This window comes from Hippopotamus amphibius, chromosome 3 (genome assembly GCF_030028045.1).
Source record: "Hippopotamus amphibius kiboko isolate mHipAmp2 chromosome 3, mHipAmp2.hap2, whole genome shotgun sequence".
Classification (NCBI taxonomy): Eukaryota; Metazoa; Chordata; class Mammalia; order Artiodactyla; family Hippopotamidae; genus Hippopotamus; species Hippopotamus amphibius.
The window spans coordinates 51,106,490-51,127,979 of record NC_080188.1 but is presented as its reverse complement, the minus strand read 5'-3'; the positions used below and the strand labels follow the sequence as shown (position 1 = coordinate 51,127,979).

The window sequence follows — 21,490 nt, the reverse complement described above, 5'->3', positions numbered from 1 at the left end:
AAAACATTTTAAAACACTTTCCCAATAATTGCTTTGAAGAAAATAGTCATTTATTGTCAAAGCATCCAACATACCCAGATAATCTATATAAAGTTTAATAAATCTTTCCAGGGATAAAAGAAACACATAACTATTGACTCCATTTCACTGGCACAAAATTACACTTTGTATTAAAAGGAAATACATATTTACATAATGATGACATTCTTCATTGAAGTCCATAATCATTTCATGATACATGCACTTCCCCCTGGAAACGTAAATTGAATGGTGACCCCCTTTTTATTTGTTTTGCTTATTTTTGTAAGAACACAAACTGTAATCAAGAAATGCAGAAAGCATCTCACCCTCCTCCTTTACTTTATATCTAAAATAAATTTTGCCCTTACATATAATTATTACATCTAAATTGTAAGTGCTTAATAATTTAAGTAGAAACGTATGACAAATGCATCAATATGTTGCAATATATGACATTTTTTAAAATGTACCTTTGTTTTTGGGAAAGTGAAAATGCGTGCATTCAAAAGAAAACCCCTCAAACACCCCATCCGATCAAAAATCCACCATCCTGTCTCGTTTGTGTGTGTGTGTGTGTCTGTGTGAGAGAGAGAGAGAGATGGCTAATCGTTTGGATGTAAACGCTGGGGGCAGAGCACGTGTGTGTAAGTGTATGGGTGGGTGGGTGTGTGTGTGTGTGTGTCTCTGGGTGCGATGTTTCAGGTCATTAAGGAGGTGGTGGATGTCTTCGCGTGTTTGTTGCTGCAGGTGGCTCGACTTTGCGTGTGCGCGCTTGGAAAGCTGGGGTCCTTTCCGTGTCAATTATGGGAGGTCATGTGCCTGGAGAGGTGGTGGCGCTCCCTGAAGGACTCGTTGCAAATGGGGCACTTGAGTTTCTCCTCCCGCCTTCGCTTCACCAAGGGTTCCATGGCGTACTCCTTTTTGTGATGCGACCTCATGTGGTACACCAGGTCGGAGGTCATGCGGAAGGAGGCATTGCACTTCGCGCACCAGTTCTGCGCGGGCAGACACAGAGAGGTGAAGGAGGGCGGTAGCAGCGTGAGCGCCGAGGGCAGCTGCAACTGCAGGGGCCCCGCGGCCGCGGCCGCCGCGGCCGCCGCAGCCGCGGAGCTCTTGGGCCAGAAGGCGGTGGCGTAGAGGAAGGGGCTCTGTTTAGGCAGCCCGCCGCCGCCGCCGCCGCCGCCCCCGCTCGGCAGGGACCCGCAACCTCCGTTCAGGTCCGCGGCTCCTTGGAGCTTCACGGCCAGGGGGTCGGAGGCGGCGGGGTACAGTCTGGTGGGGCCCACGCCGTCGCCGGGGTGGCAGGGCTCGAGCGCGCTCAGCTTCTGGCCCAGCACCAGCGGGGACAGCTGCGAGAAGGAGCGAGCCGGCTGCGAGAAGGCGCTCTTGCGCTCGTCCGCCGCTGCGCCCTGGCCGCCGCCCGCGCCGCCCGCCCCGCCCGCGGCCCCGGCCCCGCCCCCCGCGCCGTTGCCGCCGGCGCCACCCAGCTGCGGCACGGAGGTGAAGGCGCTGCCGCGCGCCGGGCTGCCGCCCTCCAGCCGGCCGGGCAGCGCCGCCCCGGGCCGCGGGGCCAGCAGCTTGTCGGCGCCGGCCGGCGAGGCGGCCACAGGCGTGGAGGAGCCGCCGCCGCCCGCGTCCTGCTCCTCGGCGGCTGCGCTCCCGCCGTCGGCGGCCGCTTCCTCCTGCATGCCCGCCGCTCGGGCCGCCTTCTTCACCTCCACGAAGGCGCTGCGCTTCGCCTCGCCCGTCTCCGGGCTGGGCGGCGCGAAGAGGCGGCCGTTCTCTTCCAGACCGAAGTAGCTGCCCGAGGCGCGGTACTGCTGCGGCGTGCACACCAGGTCCTCCTTGGAGACGGGCCGGGGCCGCTCGGCGAAGCGGCCCCGGCCGCCCACCAGTGCCACGCCGCCGCCGCCGCCCTCCGCCGCCTCCTCGGGGAATTTCCTCTTCCCTTTACCCGCGCCCGCGGCATTGCCGTCGGGACTCAGCTCCGCCTCCTGGTGGCCGCCGCCGCCGCTGAGGCTTCCCGCGGGGGAGCAGCTGCTGGCTCCTCCGGAGTTCTCCAGCTCCCGCGCCAGGTTGTGAAAGTCAGTGGACGGCTTCGCGCTGCCGCCGCCACCAGCCACCGGCGGGTTACCGCCCTCGGGGGAGGGGGCCGGGTAGTGGTGGACGGGGCCGGCTTTGCAGAACTTGGGGCTGGGACCCAAGGGTGCCTCCTGTGGCTGTGGCGGCTGCTGGTCCTTGCCACCGCCGCCGTGATCCTTGGTGCCCACGCCGATGCCTTGCTCCTCTCGGGGGCTCAGATCAGCGCTGTGGAGTCTCTTGGGGCAGCGGAAGCGCAGATGCGCCACATAGGGGAACTCAAACTGGAAACGTTGGCTGCATTCCAGGCATGTGTAAGGGGACGACCCTGCTTAGTGAGCAGACACCACACACACACACACACACACACACACACACCACGATTACTCAGCATCGTCTCTAGGCCAGTTTGCCATCACCCCCTTCAGAAACCCACCACCACCTCTCAGAGCCTGAGTGCCTGAGCACAGAATGTCGTGGGAGGCCCGATCTAACTTTCCCTTCTGATTTGGGGGGAGTGTCGTAATTAAGCCAGTCGTGCCCCGATTTATCCTTACCTAGCTGTCCCAGCTTCGTTCTGGACTATATCTCTGAAGCTCTCTAGGAGGCACCCCAAGGGTAGAAAGGCGCGCAGAGGCGCCAGAGTGAGCCCCGCCGCTCCCTGCGTCGCTTCCCCTCCAGCTAAGGGCCCAGACGCAGGTCGAGAGCCAACCTACCATTCATTTTGCTGTGGGATCTAGAGGGGCAGAGCAAGAGTAACTCAGTCAGTTCTTTCCCGTACCAAACTAGCAACTCTTCATCTTTGGCAATCCTGCGGAGAGAGCGGTAAAACAGCTGTCCGTTTTTTATGTAGGCTTCAAGGTTCTGCTCTTCTTTACCTCTGGCTGATTGGACCAGACGCAGCCACATGAGACCTTCTGAGGAGCCATTTGCCGCTGAGGTGTCTACCTACAGTTTAGAGAAAAGAAAGAATACAAGAAGGAAGAGGATGAGGGAGGGAGCCTCCTGTGAGAGAATGAAGCCATAGGAGCCAGGGCCATTTTCTATTTTTCTTTCCCAAAGAATTATCTGAGATCAAGCTTCCAAAAACTTGACCGAAGTTGACACCTATCCTCATGTTTGTGGCCAGCAGGCAAGATAATGTCCCTAGAAAGCTGCATAAATTATATACCTTATTTAAGTCATCATATCTTGGTTGAACACCAAATTAGCATATTTCTTCTTACAATTCAAATTAGTGTTAACCTCTTGAGAATTGATTTCTAAATTTTCCCACGTTGCAGAAGTATGGGGAATTTTGTTTGTTTCAGAAGTAAAGAGCAAGCTTAGATTTTAGAAATTATTCTGTGGCATTCACTCATCCAAATTTTGGCTTAAACAATTAATAGTTCTTTGTAAAGAAAGAATGGGAAGTGAGAGGACTTTTCACACTCAAACATATAGCTTTAATGATGTTTTATTGTCAAAATATTAACATTTTTATTTAAATACAAACTCTAGGCACCAGCTAGCTTAACCAGAAAGAGTAATATTCCAGGGAACAAGAGGCTTCTGGGATTGGAAAGCAAATGCACCCAATACTTATAATAAAAGTGCTTACAGAAAGTACTTAGTATGCAAATAGCCTCAACCCTAGTGAAATCTCCCAAAGAGTTAAGGAAGTGATGTTCATCTCCAGGAAAGCCCAGAATTGAGGCACTGATTTAGACATATATAACATTTAAAATCAAATGTAGTCACTTATTTCAGAAAATCAGTTGACAGTACTTTGAGTTTAATTTTCCTTTTCTAATTTTTGGTGTGTAAAATAGAATGGCACGTATCACTGTACTTTCTACATTCAGAATCTGTCTCAGCTTGTCATTAGAATGATTCTTAGTCCATTTTCAAGAGGATATTACCCTCATACCCTACATAGCATCAGTCAAGACTTACCCGGAAGATATAAGGGACTGTTCTCTTGTCGGTGGACTTGAGAGCTATGAAAGCTATGCTGTCGTATAGGGAAGTATGGCTCAGGACGCAGGGACCGAATATAGCATTCTCAGGGATGTCGCAGGTGGTGTAAACGCTGGTAAAAATATCTGTCAGACATTGTTGGACAGCCTTGGCATCTCCATCCCAGATGCCTCTCTGGATGCCCAAATCCTCCATCACTGAAGACAGATACACAGGACAATTGAAGCGAGTTACATGACTCCTTTTGCCTCTATGAATCCAGGCAGAACATTTTAACTACTAGACAGATTTTTCTTGAATTTGCCTGGTTTTTGCATCGCTCTTATTTCAAAAATAAAGCCAATGACAGATTAAATCGGGCATGTTACAAAGATTCCAACGAAGAGTACTTTCTTTTGCTTTAAAAATTAAAAAAAAAATTGTGATGGGGGAGCTCAGAGTGGACTGACTGCTAGAGAAAGAAAATCAGGGCTAGGAAAGAGGAGATCGCTTTTTTCATTACCTTGGGGGAGGATGGAGCAGGATGGGGTTGGCGGGGGAGAGAAGGGGAGAACAATAGGATTTTTTACAGGCCTATAGACTTTCCAGACTGAAAGAAACTTCTAACCCTTGGGAGAAATCTTCTCTCTTCTACTCTTATGTATTGAACTGGGTGCCCGGGAGCTGATTTTATTTTATTTTTTCTTCCAAAGAGGGGAGCAGCATTAGTGAGCAGGCGGAGACAGCAGAGCATGGCGAATGGATTTCAAGTGGAGTGTCAGGGCCACTGATTCCGTGTCAGCTAACCTTTCTCTGCAGCCTACAAGAGGGGACGTGTGTCTGCTCATTACCATAATCCAACACTATCCCTCCGAGGCTTTAATTAAAAGCAGCAAGCAGAGGTAATTATTTTTTTCTCAACATGCTTATTTATGGATGAGGGTGAATCCCAGTTACCTTGTTATACAAGGGGGTGGATAGAGTCTCATGTGCCTTATGAAGTAGCAGGTATAAGGCAGGACTGAAGTGTCCCCTGTCTGAAATACTGTGAGTGTAATGATTGGTGAATTCTCGCTCCCCCAGATAGGACCTTGTCTGGGCAAGAGGGGGCAGCCCCGCTTGAGTAGACCTCAGTGGGCTCTCCAGCTGTTTAATCCACAGCAATTCAGAAAGTAATGGAGGGCTCTCTATTATTAAGCTGTCATAAAGAGACATTTTCCTTCCTTTGCCCCCCCAAGACATCGTTAAAAAACAAACAAAATGGATATTTAAATTTTAAAGTGGCTTTGAACTAACTGCATTGTTCACTCTTCTGACTCATTAAACGATTCCTCCAAGTTGGTTTTTTCCCTAATAACGTTGCCATAGGCAGTTATTTAAGTATATTTTGTACAATTTAAGTATCAGGAAAAGGGAGACCTAGTTCTTTTCCTATGAAGCTGTTCTTTATGGAATAATGTTAGTAATGTCCATTTTTATCTTAATGTCTGTTAACCAGTTAAGCTTGCAAATGTGATTACAAGGTAGTGCTTTTTTTCTTCCTTTTCCCTTTCCAGCTAACAGAGCATGAAACTTTGGTCAGCCTCTTTTCCATTCACTCTGCTACTTCCCCCAAATGTCAACTATGGGCTCTATATGCCAGACAGGAATAAGAGAAAATATCCATAAAGTAGAAACTTACTTTATTATGCTACAGCATCTATCCTGGGCATTTTACCCAACACAAGGTAGCCCTTCTGATCTCCAACTGCAAATTTAAATACATTTAAAAAAAAATCCCTCAGAATCTCTCAGAACCTCCTTTTCAACGGAATCCCATTCTCTCCTTTTCAATTTCCTCAATTCAGCGTTTTATGCCCCAATTTTTCTCTTCCTTTTAAAAGTCTCTTTCACACAAGCGTTTCATTGTGCCCAGAGGTCGCCCCGTCACTTCGGGCAACAGCAGGGACGCAATCATTAAAATGCAGTTCTACCTAACAATACGGTGAAAAGATCCTCGCTATGCCGCGCTAATAGGGGTTCGCGTCGCCGCGGCGGCCGCCACGAGCCTCGAGCCGGTCACAATAACCGCCGGGCGAGAGCCTGGGCTCTGCCGCCCGCGCGCTGTCGCCTTCGCCACCCAATCTTTCACAGCTCTGCATCCTCCTCGAGGCCCGGCTTCTCAGTCGACCGCCGCGGGATCCTCCCAGAGCCGGCTGGGCTCGCCGAAAGCCGTCGCTGCCGCCGGCCGCTCGCCCTCCCCCGTAGGCAGGCATTGTCTGGCGGCCGCGCGCTCCGCAGTCGCTGGCTTCTTCGGCAAAGTGCTCTCCACCCGCACCTCCCTTTGTATAACCCTACTGGCAGTAGAGATCCCCTCAACAATTATCCACCCCCCCCTTCTGGATAATGAAAAGGCGGAGGACAAAATTTTCCACTCTCCCCACCAAACCTGCCTTCCTCCCATCCTCCTCCCTCATCAATGCAAATAGACTTACCAGGAATAAGGTCAGGATCTAATCGCCCAAATAAGGCCACCTGGAACCGGGAGATGCACTCGAGTGTTTCTTTTGCCTATTGTATCAGTGTATTTCCATGTCAAGAGGTGTTGGTGTTGCTGTCGTGTAGGCTCTGCCTAAAGATAGGAGAGAGAGAGATGGAGAGAGGTGGAGAGAGAAATGAGAGGAGAGTAAGAGGCGAGAGAGAGAGAGAGAGAGAAGAGAGTTGTACAGATGGACCCGATGCAGTGACTGACTGGCACGCAGACACACACTTTTTGTTTGCTGCACATAATCTGCCCAATGACGCGTGACAGCCCACGTCCCCTCCCTTTAACTCTTTGCTGGGCTGGGCGCTCCCTCCGGCTGCGCCGCCTGCCTGGAAGCGTTCTCTCCGGCCTGCCCGCGCCCCGCAGCCCCTGGGCCCTTTCCCCAAGTGGCAACGCCTCTCGGAGCGCGGCCCGGCCCGCCTCCTCTCTAAGCCCTCGGCCCTCTGGGACTGATAGGGGGGAAAATCACTTTCGGGGTCGGAAAGGGAAGTACCAAAAGACCTGGAGAGGGCTTTTTCCCGTTTCGCTTGGCACCTGGAGAACCTCTGGCAGACAGCTGGCCACTCAGCCCGCGCACCGAGCCCGCGCGCATTTCCCGAGTCTGAGTTCTGTGAAGGGGGAGAGGGTCTGCGGATTAGCCCCGAGGGATTCTGCGGCCCTCCAGCCGTGGCTGGTACGCGCGGCTAGTTGCCTGGGGGTGATAAACCGGCGTCAGCTCTCTCCAGGAGCGCTCACGCAGCCAAGCCCTTACAAGCAAGAAAGAATGCGCTTTGGTGAGAACTTGGCTCAGTCTCTCCTTGAACACAGAGATAGGTAAGGAGGATGAGGTAGGGACGCCGCCAAATCTCCGAAAGGGTTTACCGGGGTCCTTTGGTCCCAGCACACAAGTACCTAGGCGGGGGGAGGGGAGAGGAGGAGACTGGTGGGAAAAACTCGGGTTGCGGGACTTCAGCTCTTCCGGCTCCTCCGCCCTCAGCCTGGCGCTTTCTGCACAGTCCCCAAGGGGAACACTTGCAAGGGCGGCAGGTATCCTAAGACCCCCCCAGGGATGGGAAGGGTGGGTTAAAGTAAAAATTATTACCGAGATGGGCTCCGGAGAGCTTTTCACGTCCAGCAGGTGGTGGAAGAGTGGATGGAGTGGCCGAGGCCGTCTCGGGAGCCTCATTTGTGCGCTAAGCCACTTAGAGGCGCTGGCTTGCCCCTTTAGTGCAGCAGCTGATGCTAATGACTTGAGGTCTTTAACAGCCTGATAGTTGACTCCTTCAACAGGGGCCCGCAACACATTTTCGCTGGGGGACCTCGGGGGTTCCTTTTCGACATTCAACTCTCGGCTCCTAAGGGAAAACAGACCTTTGAATGGTATAGACAGTCCCACTCCTTCAGCTCCACCCACACCACCACTACATTGAAGAGGGCAATCTGTTAGCTTTAGGATAAATCGGACGTGTAGTCGGCTAAAGTGGACAAAGCAGAACCACGACTTGAGGAGACAGCCTAGTTTTTATCCAGTGTTGAAATAAGGTAAGTGGATTGGGGGTTGGCAAAGAGCAGCTTAAAGGGAAAAGGTGTGTGCAGTGTCACTTTGAGGCTCTGGTGGCTCTGAGACCTCCCTCCGGAACCCAGTGAGGCAACCAAGCACGGAGCGCCTTTCCTCGCTGGCGCCTACCATACAAGGAGGCCTAGAAAGGATTTTGCAGAGGAGAAATTTAAAAAAAAGAAAAAAAAAACAGTGCGAGAAATTTCCCACTTAGTTCTCCTTTCTCTCTCCACCCCCTCCCCCTTCTTTTTTCATCCGGCCCTGGTCAGCCGCCTTCTCCTCAACATAAGTTCCGAGTCCTTCTGATCAGATAGGGCCATTGTCTAGGATTAAGCTGGGACTTGGAGAAAGAAGGGTTGCAAAATCTCCATATACTAAGAAGTAAAGGGAGAATTCTCCCTTAATTTTCAGGTTACCTATTGACTTTTCAAAGAAACCTCAAACTGCAGTTTTCTTTTATCTTAACAGCATTTCTCTTATGCACATGTGCACACTTTAACATAGTTTGGCTGAGGGCGACTCACCTAATGACCAAGGCTTAATGCTGAGGGCTCTCCCACGTCTCTACATCTGCAAAGGTATTTAGGCATCAATTGGCTTATAACTAGATGCTCCATTCATTACTCCCTGCATCTCTCTCTCTCTCTCTCACTCACACACACACACACATACACACACACACACACACACACACACGCAACTACCCCCCCATCACTTGTTTAAGAAAGGGTGATGGGATTAGAAATATCAAAAGAATTGCCTCAAAAATCTGAAAACTAACTCGCAGTGTTGAAGAATTCACTTAAGTGAATTCAGAGAAGGAAAAAGAAAGGGCAGGTGACACACAGGTGTAAACAACATCAAATTGAGATAAAGAAGTAGCCATAAAAGGGTTGTGGTTCCTTATAAACTACAGCAAAGGTGTGTGTGTGGGCGGGGCAGTGTCCTTGAACCTAATTCCTAAACTGTAGAACAAAACACTCCTTAGGGCCTTCTTTTGCTGTTTTTTGTTTGTTTGTTAAGGGAATAGGAAGTTTGCCTTTCCCAGGAAACGTAATCAGTCCATGCAAGCCACTTTAAAAAAAAATCCTCTTACATATTGTAAATATAAAAGCAGCCACCCCAGAACATAAGCATTCTGGAAAACCTTAAAATCTAAAGGGCAGGCATTTTTGTTTTCCCTGGACTTTCCTTTCTTAAATATAAAGGGCAATTAGACTATATCTCCTTTGAGGTATTGAAACCTAGATTCCAATTTATATAAAATAACAAATGTTTCTGGTACTTGAATTGCAGGCAAGGGAGCTTGACTTTCTAAATCTCAAGCTAGAAGATAACTAAGATTCTGTACCTCAAAGAGGGGAGAGATGTACTAAGAATCTGGCCATCAGATGATGTTTCCTCTCAGCTTCATTTATCTGTCTCCTAATTAGATTTCCCCTACTGATTTTAGATAAAAATCCCCAGATAAAAAAATTTCCTACATTTTATGAATCCAACAAACTCTTTATGTATTAAATGAGTCACACAACAACAACCACAAACTCACAAATATAGGTAAGAGTAAGTTTGAAATTCCTACTTTGAGGGTTTTCCAGTATTTTAAGTGGTACACATTTTGCTAGGTAATAAAATGGGTCTAAATGAAAATTGTTAATTGGAGGTAAATAAAATCTACAGATCACTTTTATTTTTTATTTTTTTTTAGGAATTTATGGGCTAAAATGCTGCATAAACCACTTTGAAATCATTCTGCATTATTACTTACTGGAATTCACTGATACTAAATGAAGGGCTGAGGCATTTATTCAGCCTCAAACAGTATTATAAAAATGCATCTCGGGCAATAGTTTTATCTAATTCACATGGAACAGTGGGTTTATGCATATATTTGGAGCTCTTTTCCTTGGGATTTTATTTCCAATTAAATGATTAGAGGGATAACAATGAAGAGTGAAGGTATTTTTGCCTTGCCCCACTTTAACAAGGCTTCTTGCAGTTATGGCATACGCATGCGCGCGCGCGCACACACACACACACACACACACACACACACACACACACAATACATGTGTAGACCACTGCAGCATTGTTTTGGAGAGAAGGCTTGAGAGAGGTTGATGAATGATTCCTGAGGTGGTGCCTTTTATAACCTAAGTGAGAGGGTGGAGAAAGGGTAAGAAAGGAAATCTGATTCTTGAAGAGTATTAGAATGGAAATGTCATTTCTTCTCCCAGGGTAGAGAAAGGGGGCCCCAAATGTCTAAACTTCTGTGGTAGGAGGCAGGTAAAAGTAACTCCCTCAGAAGGTTTATTACTTTATAAGAATAAAAACACGTTATTTTTCTTTCTCTCTCCCCTTCTAGGTCCTGGCTCATCCCCCTCTAATCATATCACCAAAGCGCTACACCACCAAAGGCTTAGTTTACAAAATATATATGTACATAATACTATATATTTTCACACTGGAAGACAAGAGGATGCCAAAGAAGCAGACAGATGGTGGAGACTTTTTCCTAAACTTTTTAATTCCCTACAGGGAGGTCTCTGGAAGGGGCTATGAGGAGATTGGGGGAGGCAGAGGAGGGAACTTCATGGAGGGGCATTGCATTGCCCTAGCCTCACCAAGGAGGATAACGGACTTTCTAAGGGTTAACTTAGAGGCAAGAAGAGGCAGACTTGCTGAGCTGGATAAAGGTTTACAGGGATGGGGAGGGGGCATTTTGCCTTTTATAAGTATTCATGGCAATCTCAGTATGGGTCTGTGCCTCACCAAGAATTACAGTTTGTTGAATAGGTCATAAATGGTTTCCCAAGCTCATTCTTGGACAGCCAGAGACTCAAAGAATGGATAATTTTGTAGCCTGTGAGGAGGGACTCCAGGCTTCCAACTGCAGGGATCATTATTCTCGACTCACATTTTTCTCTTTTCAGCTTTTTCTCTTTCTCAAGAAATGGTAACTGTTCTTAATCCTGCTGCTACTACTGCAACTATCATCATTATAGTTATAACCTACGTTTCTCAAGTTAAAAACCTCTCTGAGGGGTCTCAAGTTCCACTTGCCCTTCCTTCTGTAGGAGTTCAGCTTCAAGCTAGGTGGCCTTTGAAAGCTTTGTGTAATTCATTTTATCTGCTGAATCTAAGTTGTAGTCAACTGGCTTAATGGCTTCTGAGAATCACTTCCAGCATGGCACACAAACTGTGGTGGTATTTAAGGAAACTACTACAGATCTGAAACCAATGCCTCATGCTTACCTGTGTGAATGTAACCTGTGAACCAGATCTAATATCCAGCATCCTGACCCCCTGGATTCTCCCAGATTTTATATCCCTCCCCAGATGACTATCTAGAGATCTAGCAAGGAATTTTCTGTCAAATCCACAGGTTACAAAGTCCCTCCCAGAATCATACACACAGCCCTTGAATGTATCTTAGTAGGAGAAGTAGGGTAGGAGGAAGGAAATGTAGACAGGGCATAGTCAGCTCCTCTGAGCCTCCTCACCCTCTGGGCCAGGCTTTTCAGGCAGACAGGGGACTAAGGGGCATCCAACAATCTCAAATTGGAGGGAGCATCAGATTTTGAGAAGACTGACACTAGGCCTTAGGAATGTCACCAAGTTGAGAGGCTCTACATCAAATGTCTTTACACAGCCAGGAGAGGGGACATTATCCCAATACTCAATAGCACCTGAGTTCCACCTCTTTTCCTCTTTATTTTAGGCTGTGTGTAATTCCTGAGTTAAAAGAGAGGTGCTTATCGAAACAGAGGGCTCGTACTAGGCAGATTCGCTGCCCTGGCACCTGATCGAAGGTAGTTCTCTGAAGTGTGGACTTAGATTGTAAATTGGGCTGCTGGGGGATGAGCAGCATAAAGCATTCCTCTCCTGGGAAAGGGGTCTAGTCAGAACACATGCCCAGGACTTTCTAGCTTAGAATCTGTTCATGGCATACTTTCCTGAAGCCTGAGGAGAGAGGCATTTGATTTTCTCTAAGGAAAAGGGAGGCAAAAAAGAAAAGGAATGAAAAGGATTGGGGGAAATAGACATCAAATCAGTGACCACAACAGTGATGATTCACATTTCTTTACTAGAGCCTTGGAAATAGTTTAATTTTTTCACAAACTATGTTCTCATACCAAAACTGCTTTCTAGTCATCTTGCAAATTGGACTGTTTGAGTGAAAATTATCTTTCATGATTTCAATTCAAATTAAATGCAGGTATTTCATAGTTTAATCCAGGGGTATTAATCTAGCATCAACGAAGGAATGTCTCCCCAAATATTATATGGAAGGCCCATAGTTTTAACAGGTTTTCATAAGCACTAAAAAACTACCAGTGTAGGTTTTCTTCAATTCTAATACTTGGAGAAGTAGTCTCTTAAAGAATTCAAAGATCAACTTGTTACAGACAATAGTAATAGCATCACTACTATAAACAGTATTGTATATATATTTAAAAATGGTGAAAATACTAAGCCGGAGGATTGAAACATATCTGTTCTCTTGTACTTACTCACTGAAAAGCCAGTTCCCACATTGATTTGCTAGTCTTCTGGTGATGTAATATAAAGGTAACCAAGATATAATTAATAATGTTCTCTAAAGTTTTAAGGAAAACCCATATTTTAAAAATAAATAATATCCGGAATTGTCAAATAAATCATTCACAAAATCCTAAGAATAATAAACATATTGACTATAAAGACCTGAATGTTGAGTTTCCTGAAGGCCTAGAATCCAATTTAGGTCTGAACAATTTTAAACCTGATCAGACATGGTCGTGTGTGTGTGTGTGTGTGTGTGTGTGTGTGTGTGTGTGTGTGTTACAGAGAGAGATTTTGGCTCCATGTCTACAAAGTTGTCACTTCTCCTTGTTGCATATTTTCATGTTAAGATGGTTTTGAGTAGTTGTGTGAAGTCATATAGGAGAGCAATTGGTCTTGGAGAGGCAAAACAATAGAGTTCTAAAGAATATATTTTATACATATTTTAGTAACCAGTACCTTGTGTATGCGATCAGATGCCTCATAGCATTGTCTGCATTCTACAGTCAGTTTACCTGAGGCACTAGGAAGTTTCCAGGGATCCTCTGAACTTGTGAAAATGTCCTGGGATAGTCAATACCCTGAGAGTGCCACCGATTCCATTTCTTATCTGGGGGAATGAATTCGTGTTTCTATTCCTAAAGCCACTGACAGCTGAGTTTGCGCCCAACATTTGGGCCTCAAGGCAAGGCAGGGAAGTGCTTCCTAGCCGCAGCCCAGTCCTTATGTCTGGATCTCCGATGTCGAAGTCTCAGGAAAGGGCGGTAGAGCTAAGAGTGCAGAGAAGGCCAAATGACAGAGACGGACTTAGAAGTGGGCTAAGGAGGTCTCCCTGCTAGAGACCCAGGGAGGGTATTACCCAGACACTATCACAAAGAGAAGACAACACTCCCACTACATTTGGGATGAGTTACCGAAGAGTGACATTGGACAGGACCTGGGCAGAGCCAGACAAGCCTTCAGAGGAGGGTTACCCTTTTAAAAGCAGCGCTGGCAAACCAGGAACAGGAGGCAAGAAGAGGCCACGCAGAGCCCTCAGTGTGCGACAGACCCGCCCTGGACTAAGCTGGGAGGAAGTGGAGTTAAGCCTCCTCTGCTCCAAGTTTTCCCGGGTCTCCAACCTCCTACCGCCTCCCTGGAGTTAGTGCCAACTCTTGCCTCCTGCTAAGCACCTCCTTTCCGTGTGTAAAGGCTTCTAGAGCGCTGGGCTTTCGTGTCCAGCAGCTGCCTCTCCCCATCCGCCAGCCCCCTGCTCAGTCCTCAGGCGGCACCCCTCGCCCCCCTTTCCCAGGACATGGGGTCTGTGTTCTGATCTCTCACTAGCCGGGCCGCCAGTGACCTCTTCCGGCCTTGGATTCCTCCTCAGGAAAACGAAGGCTGGCAAGAGCTGCCTCCAGGGTCGCGGTGAGGACTCAGCCAGGGCATGAGGGCAAGCGCGCTTTGGAAAGCCAGTTGCTGAGCAGATGGTAAGGGATTACTTCCAAGAGCCGGGGTTAGTTTCATTTCAGCCTTGGCCATCCCAGAGAGTTCTCGATGCCTTCATTAAGGAACATTCGCAGACGTTCAGAGAACTGACCCAAGAACGACCAAGCAGGTTTAGGCCACAACTCCTCAGGGCAACTATCTACCTGGGTTCGTGGAAAACGGGCCCATGACGTTTGGGAGGTAATTTAACCGGTCCGTGCGTTAGGCCTTCCTCTGTGAACCGAGGGTAATAAAGGCAGCTCTTCTCATGAAGTTACCGTGAGGGCTGAGTTGGTATTTAGCAAGCGCAGAGAACAGGGCCTGACACACAGTAAACACCTATTTCAGTGCTGGCTGCTGTTACTGTTAGTAACACTGCCTTAGCCTCCTTTCCAGAAAATTTAAGAATTGTATTGGGCACCCGCGTTCAAAGTCCTCCAGTGAAGGCTGAGGATTTCTCCATGTTTCTAGGAACACCGGAAGGAAGTACTGGAGGACAAAGTAAGCAGGCGGGAGGAATGTGTCCAGGTGTTCAGGGATCCCCTCTACGGCCGAAGGAAGGGCCTAAACACAGACTCTACGGAAAAGCGAGCAGTTTTCGGCCGGGAGGCTGGGAGAGTGGACTTACATCCCTCTTTCCGGCCGTGAGTCCTTTCCTTAGACCTGGCAGGCCGCACAGTAGAAACGCTGGGAAGTCCGGGCAGTGCGACCCCACGGGGTGAGAAGCCTGTGAACGCAGCGCTGACTCACTCATGTGCCGCGGCCAGAAAGCCAAAGCCTGGCGGGGCCGAGAAACCTGAAGCCCCGGCCGCCCGCCCCGACCGGGGCACCGGGCCTCGGAGCGGCGCGGCCCTCCTTCTCCCTCGAAGGGCCGGGGCTCAGGAGCAGGCGGGCCCTGTGGCAGGGTGTGCATCCCTGCACCTTCCCTACACACCCCAGCCTGGGGGCGCTGCGGGACCAGGTGTTGCCGCCCTGGCCCCGTCCCCGACGCTCGCACGCGGCCTGCGCGGGGCATTGTGGGCAGCACGGCCGACGGAGCCCGGTGTCAGGGAGGGCGCCGCGGGGCAGAGCTTCCTCCCTGGGCCCCGCCGCCTTCCCGCAGCCGCAGCCCGGAGCAGGCGCGGTCGTTTGCCCCAGGCCTACAGTCTCGCGCACTGCGAAACCTCTTGCCCCGGCAGGGACAGGTAACAGAGGTCAGTGTGGGCTCTTTCTTCTGAAGGGTTCTGGAGCCAGTGGTTAAGAGGTCAAAATTTGGGATCCTAGACACTTACGTTTGAACCCCTGGTGTGCAGTCTACTAGCTGTGTGTCTTCCAGCAAAGAGCAAATCGCCTAACTTCTCTGAGCTTTAATTTCCTTATTTGGAAAATAGCAAAAACATCATTTGTCTTATAGGGTGGCTGTGAATATTGTAAAAGCAAGCCTGGATTCAGAACCCAGCTGGACCACTTGCTTGGGTTAGCGTCTCTGTTATTCTGTTTCCTGTGAAGGAAGGGGCTCTGTGAACTAGAGTTAATAATACTTAACTCAAAGGGTCATAAGAATTAAATGCAGTAGGCCTATGGGAGCATTTAGTCTAGCACATAGTAAGAGCCTAACAGTTATTTAAAGCATTTCAGTGTCTGCTACTTTGAAATGCTGGGTAAATATAATTTTTTAGTCTTAGTTCTCCTAATCTTTTTATCCTCTATTGAGACAAACAAAATGCAAAGGTGCATGTTGCTGTGTGGGTGGTAGTGCACACAGAATTGGGAAGAAGCAGCTTGTGGCAGTAAGTTAGGTGACAATTCTGCATGCCTTTGCTTCTTGACCTTTCATCTTCAGTTTCTAGGGGCAAGGTAAAAGAATAGCAAAGGCAGGGGAAAGGAACTTAGAACATGGAAGATGCTCAACAAATGTTTCTTGAGTAAAAAAATGGCATTTCAGATATTAATGAGACAAGGAGTCTGTCTGAAATGGAATGGAAGACCCAGAACTGGGGTTGGCTTCCATCTCTCTGCATCTGGCTGCCAGTAGGCATGTTAGGAGCATTTCTATGTGACATTATGTCTTGGTCTCTGGGAGGGAAAGATATAGGGGTGAATTATCTTGGGGTGAATTAGGCCTTTAGTGGATGGTTGGGATCTGTATATTCCCCAAAGCTTGAAAATGCAATTTAGAGTCCAGGAGCTTATGTTCACAGACATCCCTTAATAATCCTTAGAGCTCAGATCCTTTCTGAAAAGGGGAGCATACCTACATCACCATGGGGAGCATGCCTCATCACTGCCCCTCTCCTTCAATGCCAGTGTCTTCTGATTTTTCAGATGGAAGCACTAACACGCTTTTTTGTTCTCTAGATAATAGGATAATGGAGGATGATGTTTTACCAGGAACTAACAGGACATTGGGGGAAACATGGCCCCAAACAGCATTCAAGACCATACCCTTCTGCTTTATTCCTGAGGGCAGAGAATACTGATGCAGCAACAGCAATCTAAGGTATTTCATAAACTTCTGGCTCTTTGTCCACTTTCCTCTTAGACCCTGACTAAAAAGTGTGTTAGCAGAAAGGAGAATAAAATGCAATAAAATCAATTCCTCAGCGTTTCAGCCCCCCAGGGCAAAGGCAACAACTGGTGAGAAGGAGCTGCAACTTAGAGAAGATTTATTTTTCCTGGCCATAAATCTCATCCCCTTGTTCCTCTGCCCAACGAAGCATGATAAAGTCCTTTTCCATAAAGTATTCAGTATTAGAGCCACAAAGCTCCCCCAATCAGTAGCCATCTGCTTCCACCATAACTGCTGCTCCCGAAGCAGGGAAAGCAGCAGCAGAGAAAGGGCACCACTGTTAGGCTGCTGGACAAATGAGGAGACTGAATAGCTTTGGTTTTCCTTGTGTATCTGTATCTATAGAGACAGGAGAAGAAAGGCCGCATTATATTGATACAACAATTGTAAAACAAAACACGGAAGAGGCATCTAAAGGGCAATATCGCATGCATCAGGGGTCTCCAGATAAAAGGGGAACTAACAGATTTATAGAAACCTTTAATTGGTTTTCAATTGAAAGCTAAAGAGTCTGGGGCGAAGCTGTGAAGAGTGGCAAAGTGCTCTCCTTCAGCCGTCTGGGCGGCGTGATCGATTTCGCGGGAGGGCGACGAGAAGAATCCGGAACCCGCCTGGCGCCTCGGCGAAGGCAGGGAACAACTTCACGTTACGATCTTTCCTCTTGGGCCAGGGAGTTACTGATCTGATCATAATAACAGAATCTCTCAATCTCTCTCTCTTTCCATCTTCCTCCCTTCCTTCTTCCCTTGCTCCCAACCCTCTTTCAGACTAGTAGGCAAGTGATGAGGGAAAGCAAGGATGCAAAAATAAATACAACTTTCCATCCCCGGAAGAAATAGACCCCAGCTTAAAGCCACCAAGCTTTAAACCTTTTCGTCTGCTCGTAGGGAGGCCTCTTTGGAAGAAACAGGAGTCCCGCCCTCACCCTACCCTAGTCCTCTCCTCTCTCCTTTTCTAGACCCAAACAGGAAGAGCTAAAAATCACTGTAGACTCTCCACTTAGTAAGGGAGAAGTCTTTGCTTGTGCCCACTGGGTTCGTTTCAGAGCGGATCTCTCCACTCAGCAGGCACCGCGCGCCTTAACCCCTTCCTGCCCGGCCGGCAGCAGCCGCCACCAGTCTCTGCGGACAGTGCCCATCCACACGGCAGCCCCAGACGTCCGTCCGTCGGCTTCTAAGACTAATTTATTGGCCCGACCCTCCATTATCTTTTTCGATTTCCTAATTAATCAAAGATAAAAGGCAATGGTGCAAATTACGATTATGAGGGAGCTGGAAGACGGTTTTGAATAAAATGGGAGAAGGAAAACATGATTGATTGAACGACAGGATAGTGGATAGTTAAATCTCAAATGCGAAGAACAGGCCTCAGAGGGTGAAACCCTGACCTCTCCGTCTTGCGAGCTGACCCCTCCGCCTGCCCTAGCGCCGTCGCAACGGGACAGCCCCAGATGAGGTCACTTGTGCCCGAAGCCTTCGGAGGAAAGAGAACTGGGTTTCCTCTCCGGCTCGAACCTAAGTAGGCTCCTGTCGCCTAACAACCTCCCCACCCCCCCAACCCCGCACACTCCGCAGCAGCCCCGGCGAAATTTCCGGACTCCTGGCCGGTAATCCCACTCTACAGCACGAGCGCCTTTTGATTGAAATGCACCCCATTATTGCAACATTGCGCCGTGTCCCAAGTCTCTCATGGTTTTCCTTCCCTCTTTGAGTATTCCTCTAGCGAGGCTAACTCTTCGTGAAACTGCAGGAGAACAAGTCTAGTAGGTCAGAGATTGCATTTGCTCGTGGAAGGGATTAATGGAGCCCCTGTCCGATGCTGCTTTCCAGAATTACGTTCGGGATTAAAAGGCAGACACGGCACGGGCACACATTTTGCATTCTCTGGTGGTTGTGATTAATGTTTCCGAGGGGATTTGTACTGGGAGCTTACGGAACGTGCTCTCGGGGGTCTAATGCCGGACGACGGCGCGCAGGGACGAGCAGAGGGTCTGTGGGCACGCGCCTGAGCCCTGGGGGATTAGAGGGGACGTCAGATGGGCGCGCGACGCCAGGCGCCGCGGCCTTTTAGCGCCTTCCTCCCTCCACCCGGACCCCAGCACAACTGCTACGGAGGACCGCAGTGAGGTGTGTCCAGGCAGGCGGACTTTAGGTCTTATAGGGGTTTGTGTAAGGGGAAATGCCCTCGAAGTGTCCTGACTCTGGGGTGGGAGAAAGGAGTTCGGTACCAGGCCGCTGAACTTCACACATGCGTCCAGTAAAGAGAATTCCGAGCTCCGTGTTCAGGGAGCTGCTCCCAAACGCATCACTCCCTTCCACCCCCCGCGCCCCCCCCACCCCCCCCACCCCAGTCAAAGAGTCGCCGGGTCCAGGCCAGGAAGAGAGTAACCTCAACCCCGCGAGCCACCATTCTCAGAGCTGCTTTCGGGGTCACCTGGGAGGCACCTGTGGAGAGGAGCCAGAGTCTAGGCACGAAATACATCCCCCTTCCCACCACCCCAGGGGGCGGACAAACCCCGACCGTGCGGTTGGAGGGACCGTGGAAGGAGAGGAAAGGTCCAGGATGCAAGGGGGCAGACGGGGAGAAAGAAGGGAACCTGGCAAGCAAGGAAAAAAACGAAAGAGGCAAATAGGAAGCGAGAGAGAAGAGCGAAGGGAAAAGAGCAGAGGGAGAAGAGCGGAGAAAATGGGGAAGGGGTGGTCGCAGCTGGTGGGCATTACCGCTCTCCGGCAGAAGGGGGCACCTTTCCGGCCGGGACAGCCTTCCACCCGGCTGCCGCGGGACGCCCAGGCGGAGCCCGCCCTCGGGCCGGGGCTCCGGGGTGCTGGGCGCCCCCTCCTGGCGGCTGCGCGGAGCTCCCTGCGGTCCCGCGGGTGCTCGGGTCCCGTGCCTGCTCGGCCCCACGGCGCCGGGTACGTGGAGGTGGGGCCGGGAGGAAAGCCTGGGGGCGGGTGGGCGGGGGGTTTGACGGTGCCGAGGCGGCGGGCAGGTTCCCCTTCCCCGCACCCTCCCCCGCGGCCTCCTCACCTGGGCCCTGCAGGGCTCCTTCCCCGCCGGCACGGCTCCTGCGCGCCCCTCCGCGGCCCGGCTCCCGCCCCAATCCGAGTCCGCGGAGGAGCCCGCCCTCCTCGCCGAGCGGTCGCGCTCTCTGCCGCAGCAGCTGGGAGGGAGGGAGCGACGGCCGGCTGCTGCCGGGCGGCGTCTGGGGGCCGCAAGCCGAGCGCGAGGAGCCGCCATCTGGAGCCTCGGCAGCGGGCGGGGGTGCGGGTGCAAGGGAAGGCGCCTGGCGGCCCGGCCCGAGGCGCGCAAGGGGCCAGGGTCCGAGCGTGGGAGCCGATGCTTGGGGGTGTGGTGGGAAAGTGCGTGAGGAGGTATGGCCCCTGGGGAGGAGGAGCAGAAGCCTGCCCCTTTTAAGCCCCCGGAATTCCGGGGCAGTCCTGACCGGCAGGTCTAACCAAAGAGCGGGGGACCAGCGTGGCAGTCCCTCCTCCCACCAGCTATTTCCCCTCGTGGAGGGGTGGAGAGCTGGGGAGGGGGGGAACCAAAACACTCCTACACGCGCACACACCCGCTGCCCATCAAAAGTGGTTTTCTCATTTCCCTTTCCTCCCACCTTGTCCATCCCACTCCAGGAAGCAGTCCTCTCCAAATGGCATGGATTTTTGGACACCTCCACATTACTTCAGACAACTGCTTCAGCCCGAACGTGGGACAGACACTGGCAGGATATCACCCTTGGGAATAAATACCATCTAGTTTCCGGAGGACGGTGGAAAAGAAGGGGGTGGGGTGAGGAGAGCTCAGACTTGCCCTTTAGCGTAGGGAAGGAGAGGATAGGGTGTGTCATTTCTCCCCTCTCCTTTTTTTCGTTTTAGACCTTCCAATGTTTTTATATCCTTAACTTAAAAAAAAAAATCCGCCTTTCCTCAATGGAAGGGGAAAGGTGATGAGTGTGGGCCAAGGGAGCCGGTCAACAAACTCAAGCTCTGCAGCTTCAATGCTATCTCTGAGGGAGATGCCTTCAGCCATAGGTTTTAGCTCAATGTAGGGGGAACTGATTGGGTGTATGGGTGGTGGCGGAAGTATGGATAAAAAAAAAAAGGCATACCCACTCCCACTCCTAGGCATTAAAAGACGCACCCCCCCCCCCCCGCAGTTGTCCCGTGTCCGGCAGAATGGCATTATGTAAAAGATCTGGCATGTCACCCAGTGGCACATCTGGTAGGTGTAGATGGCATTCATTAGCACAAGGCTTCTACTCTGCAGCATGCCAAAGCCCTGACAGAGATGCCCGATGCCAATCATTCATTCGCTGCCAATCCCAGAGCACGGCCGGGCAGGATGGCTCCCTTCCACCCTGGCACGAGGACTGGAGCAAACAATGTGTTGAGCTACGAAGAGATGAAAGCGGAGCTGAGGATGCGAGGCACCCAACAGATGTATCCCGTGAGGAGATAACGGTGCGAAGAGTCATTTAGCAAGAAAGCATATGCAGGATCTCAGGAGGGAGGCTTGGGCAGGGGTCTGCCGGCCTACGGATGAGCTGCGGGAGGGGCAGGGGAACCCCTTCAGACCTCAAAGTTGAAGTTGTTCCTCTGAAAACACACAAAGATCAACCTCCTCCCACCTTAACTGTAAGACCTCTTTCTCTCTTCTACCCTCTCTCTTTCTCTCCCCGCCCCTGCCCCACCCCATGTGTACCTCTGTTTATCTAACTAGCTCTGAAAAGATGAACTTCTCTGCTCTCCTCAAGGCTTTCTAATAACTGATATAAAGAGCACTTAACTGTTTTTAATGTTGCACGGTCCTTTTTGCCTTGTAATTTGAGTAGGGA

The 21,490-nt window shown here is 50.2% G+C and overlaps 1 protein-coding gene across 4 annotated transcripts; it reads right to left on the bottom strand.

Moving 5' to 3' along the window:
• Positions 1-81: 81 nt before the first annotated feature.
• On the bottom strand, positions 82-20,379 carry PRDM8 (PR/SET domain 8). Of its 4 annotated transcripts, none has more exons than XM_057727996.1 (7): positions 20,270-20,379; positions 7,644-7,896; positions 6,513-6,649; positions 5,720-5,785; positions 4,036-4,256; positions 2,817-3,048; positions 82-2,428 (listed from the first exon to the last, which is right to left on the bottom strand). In XM_057727996.1, coding segments are annotated over exons 4-7 (2,064 nt in total). In that variant the 5' UTR covers positions 5,721-5,785; positions 6,513-6,649; positions 7,644-7,896; positions 20,270-20,379; the 3' UTR covers positions 82-818. The 4 variants fall into 4 exon arrangements, with proteins under 4 accessions (XP_057583979.1, XP_057583978.1, XP_057583980.1 ...); XM_057727995.1 differs by lacking the exon at positions 20,270-20,379 and adding an exon at positions 19,684-19,750; XM_057727997.1 differs by lacking the exon at positions 20,270-20,379 and adding an exon at positions 19,377-19,427.
• Between the last annotated feature and the right edge of the window lie 1,111 nt (positions 20,380-21,490).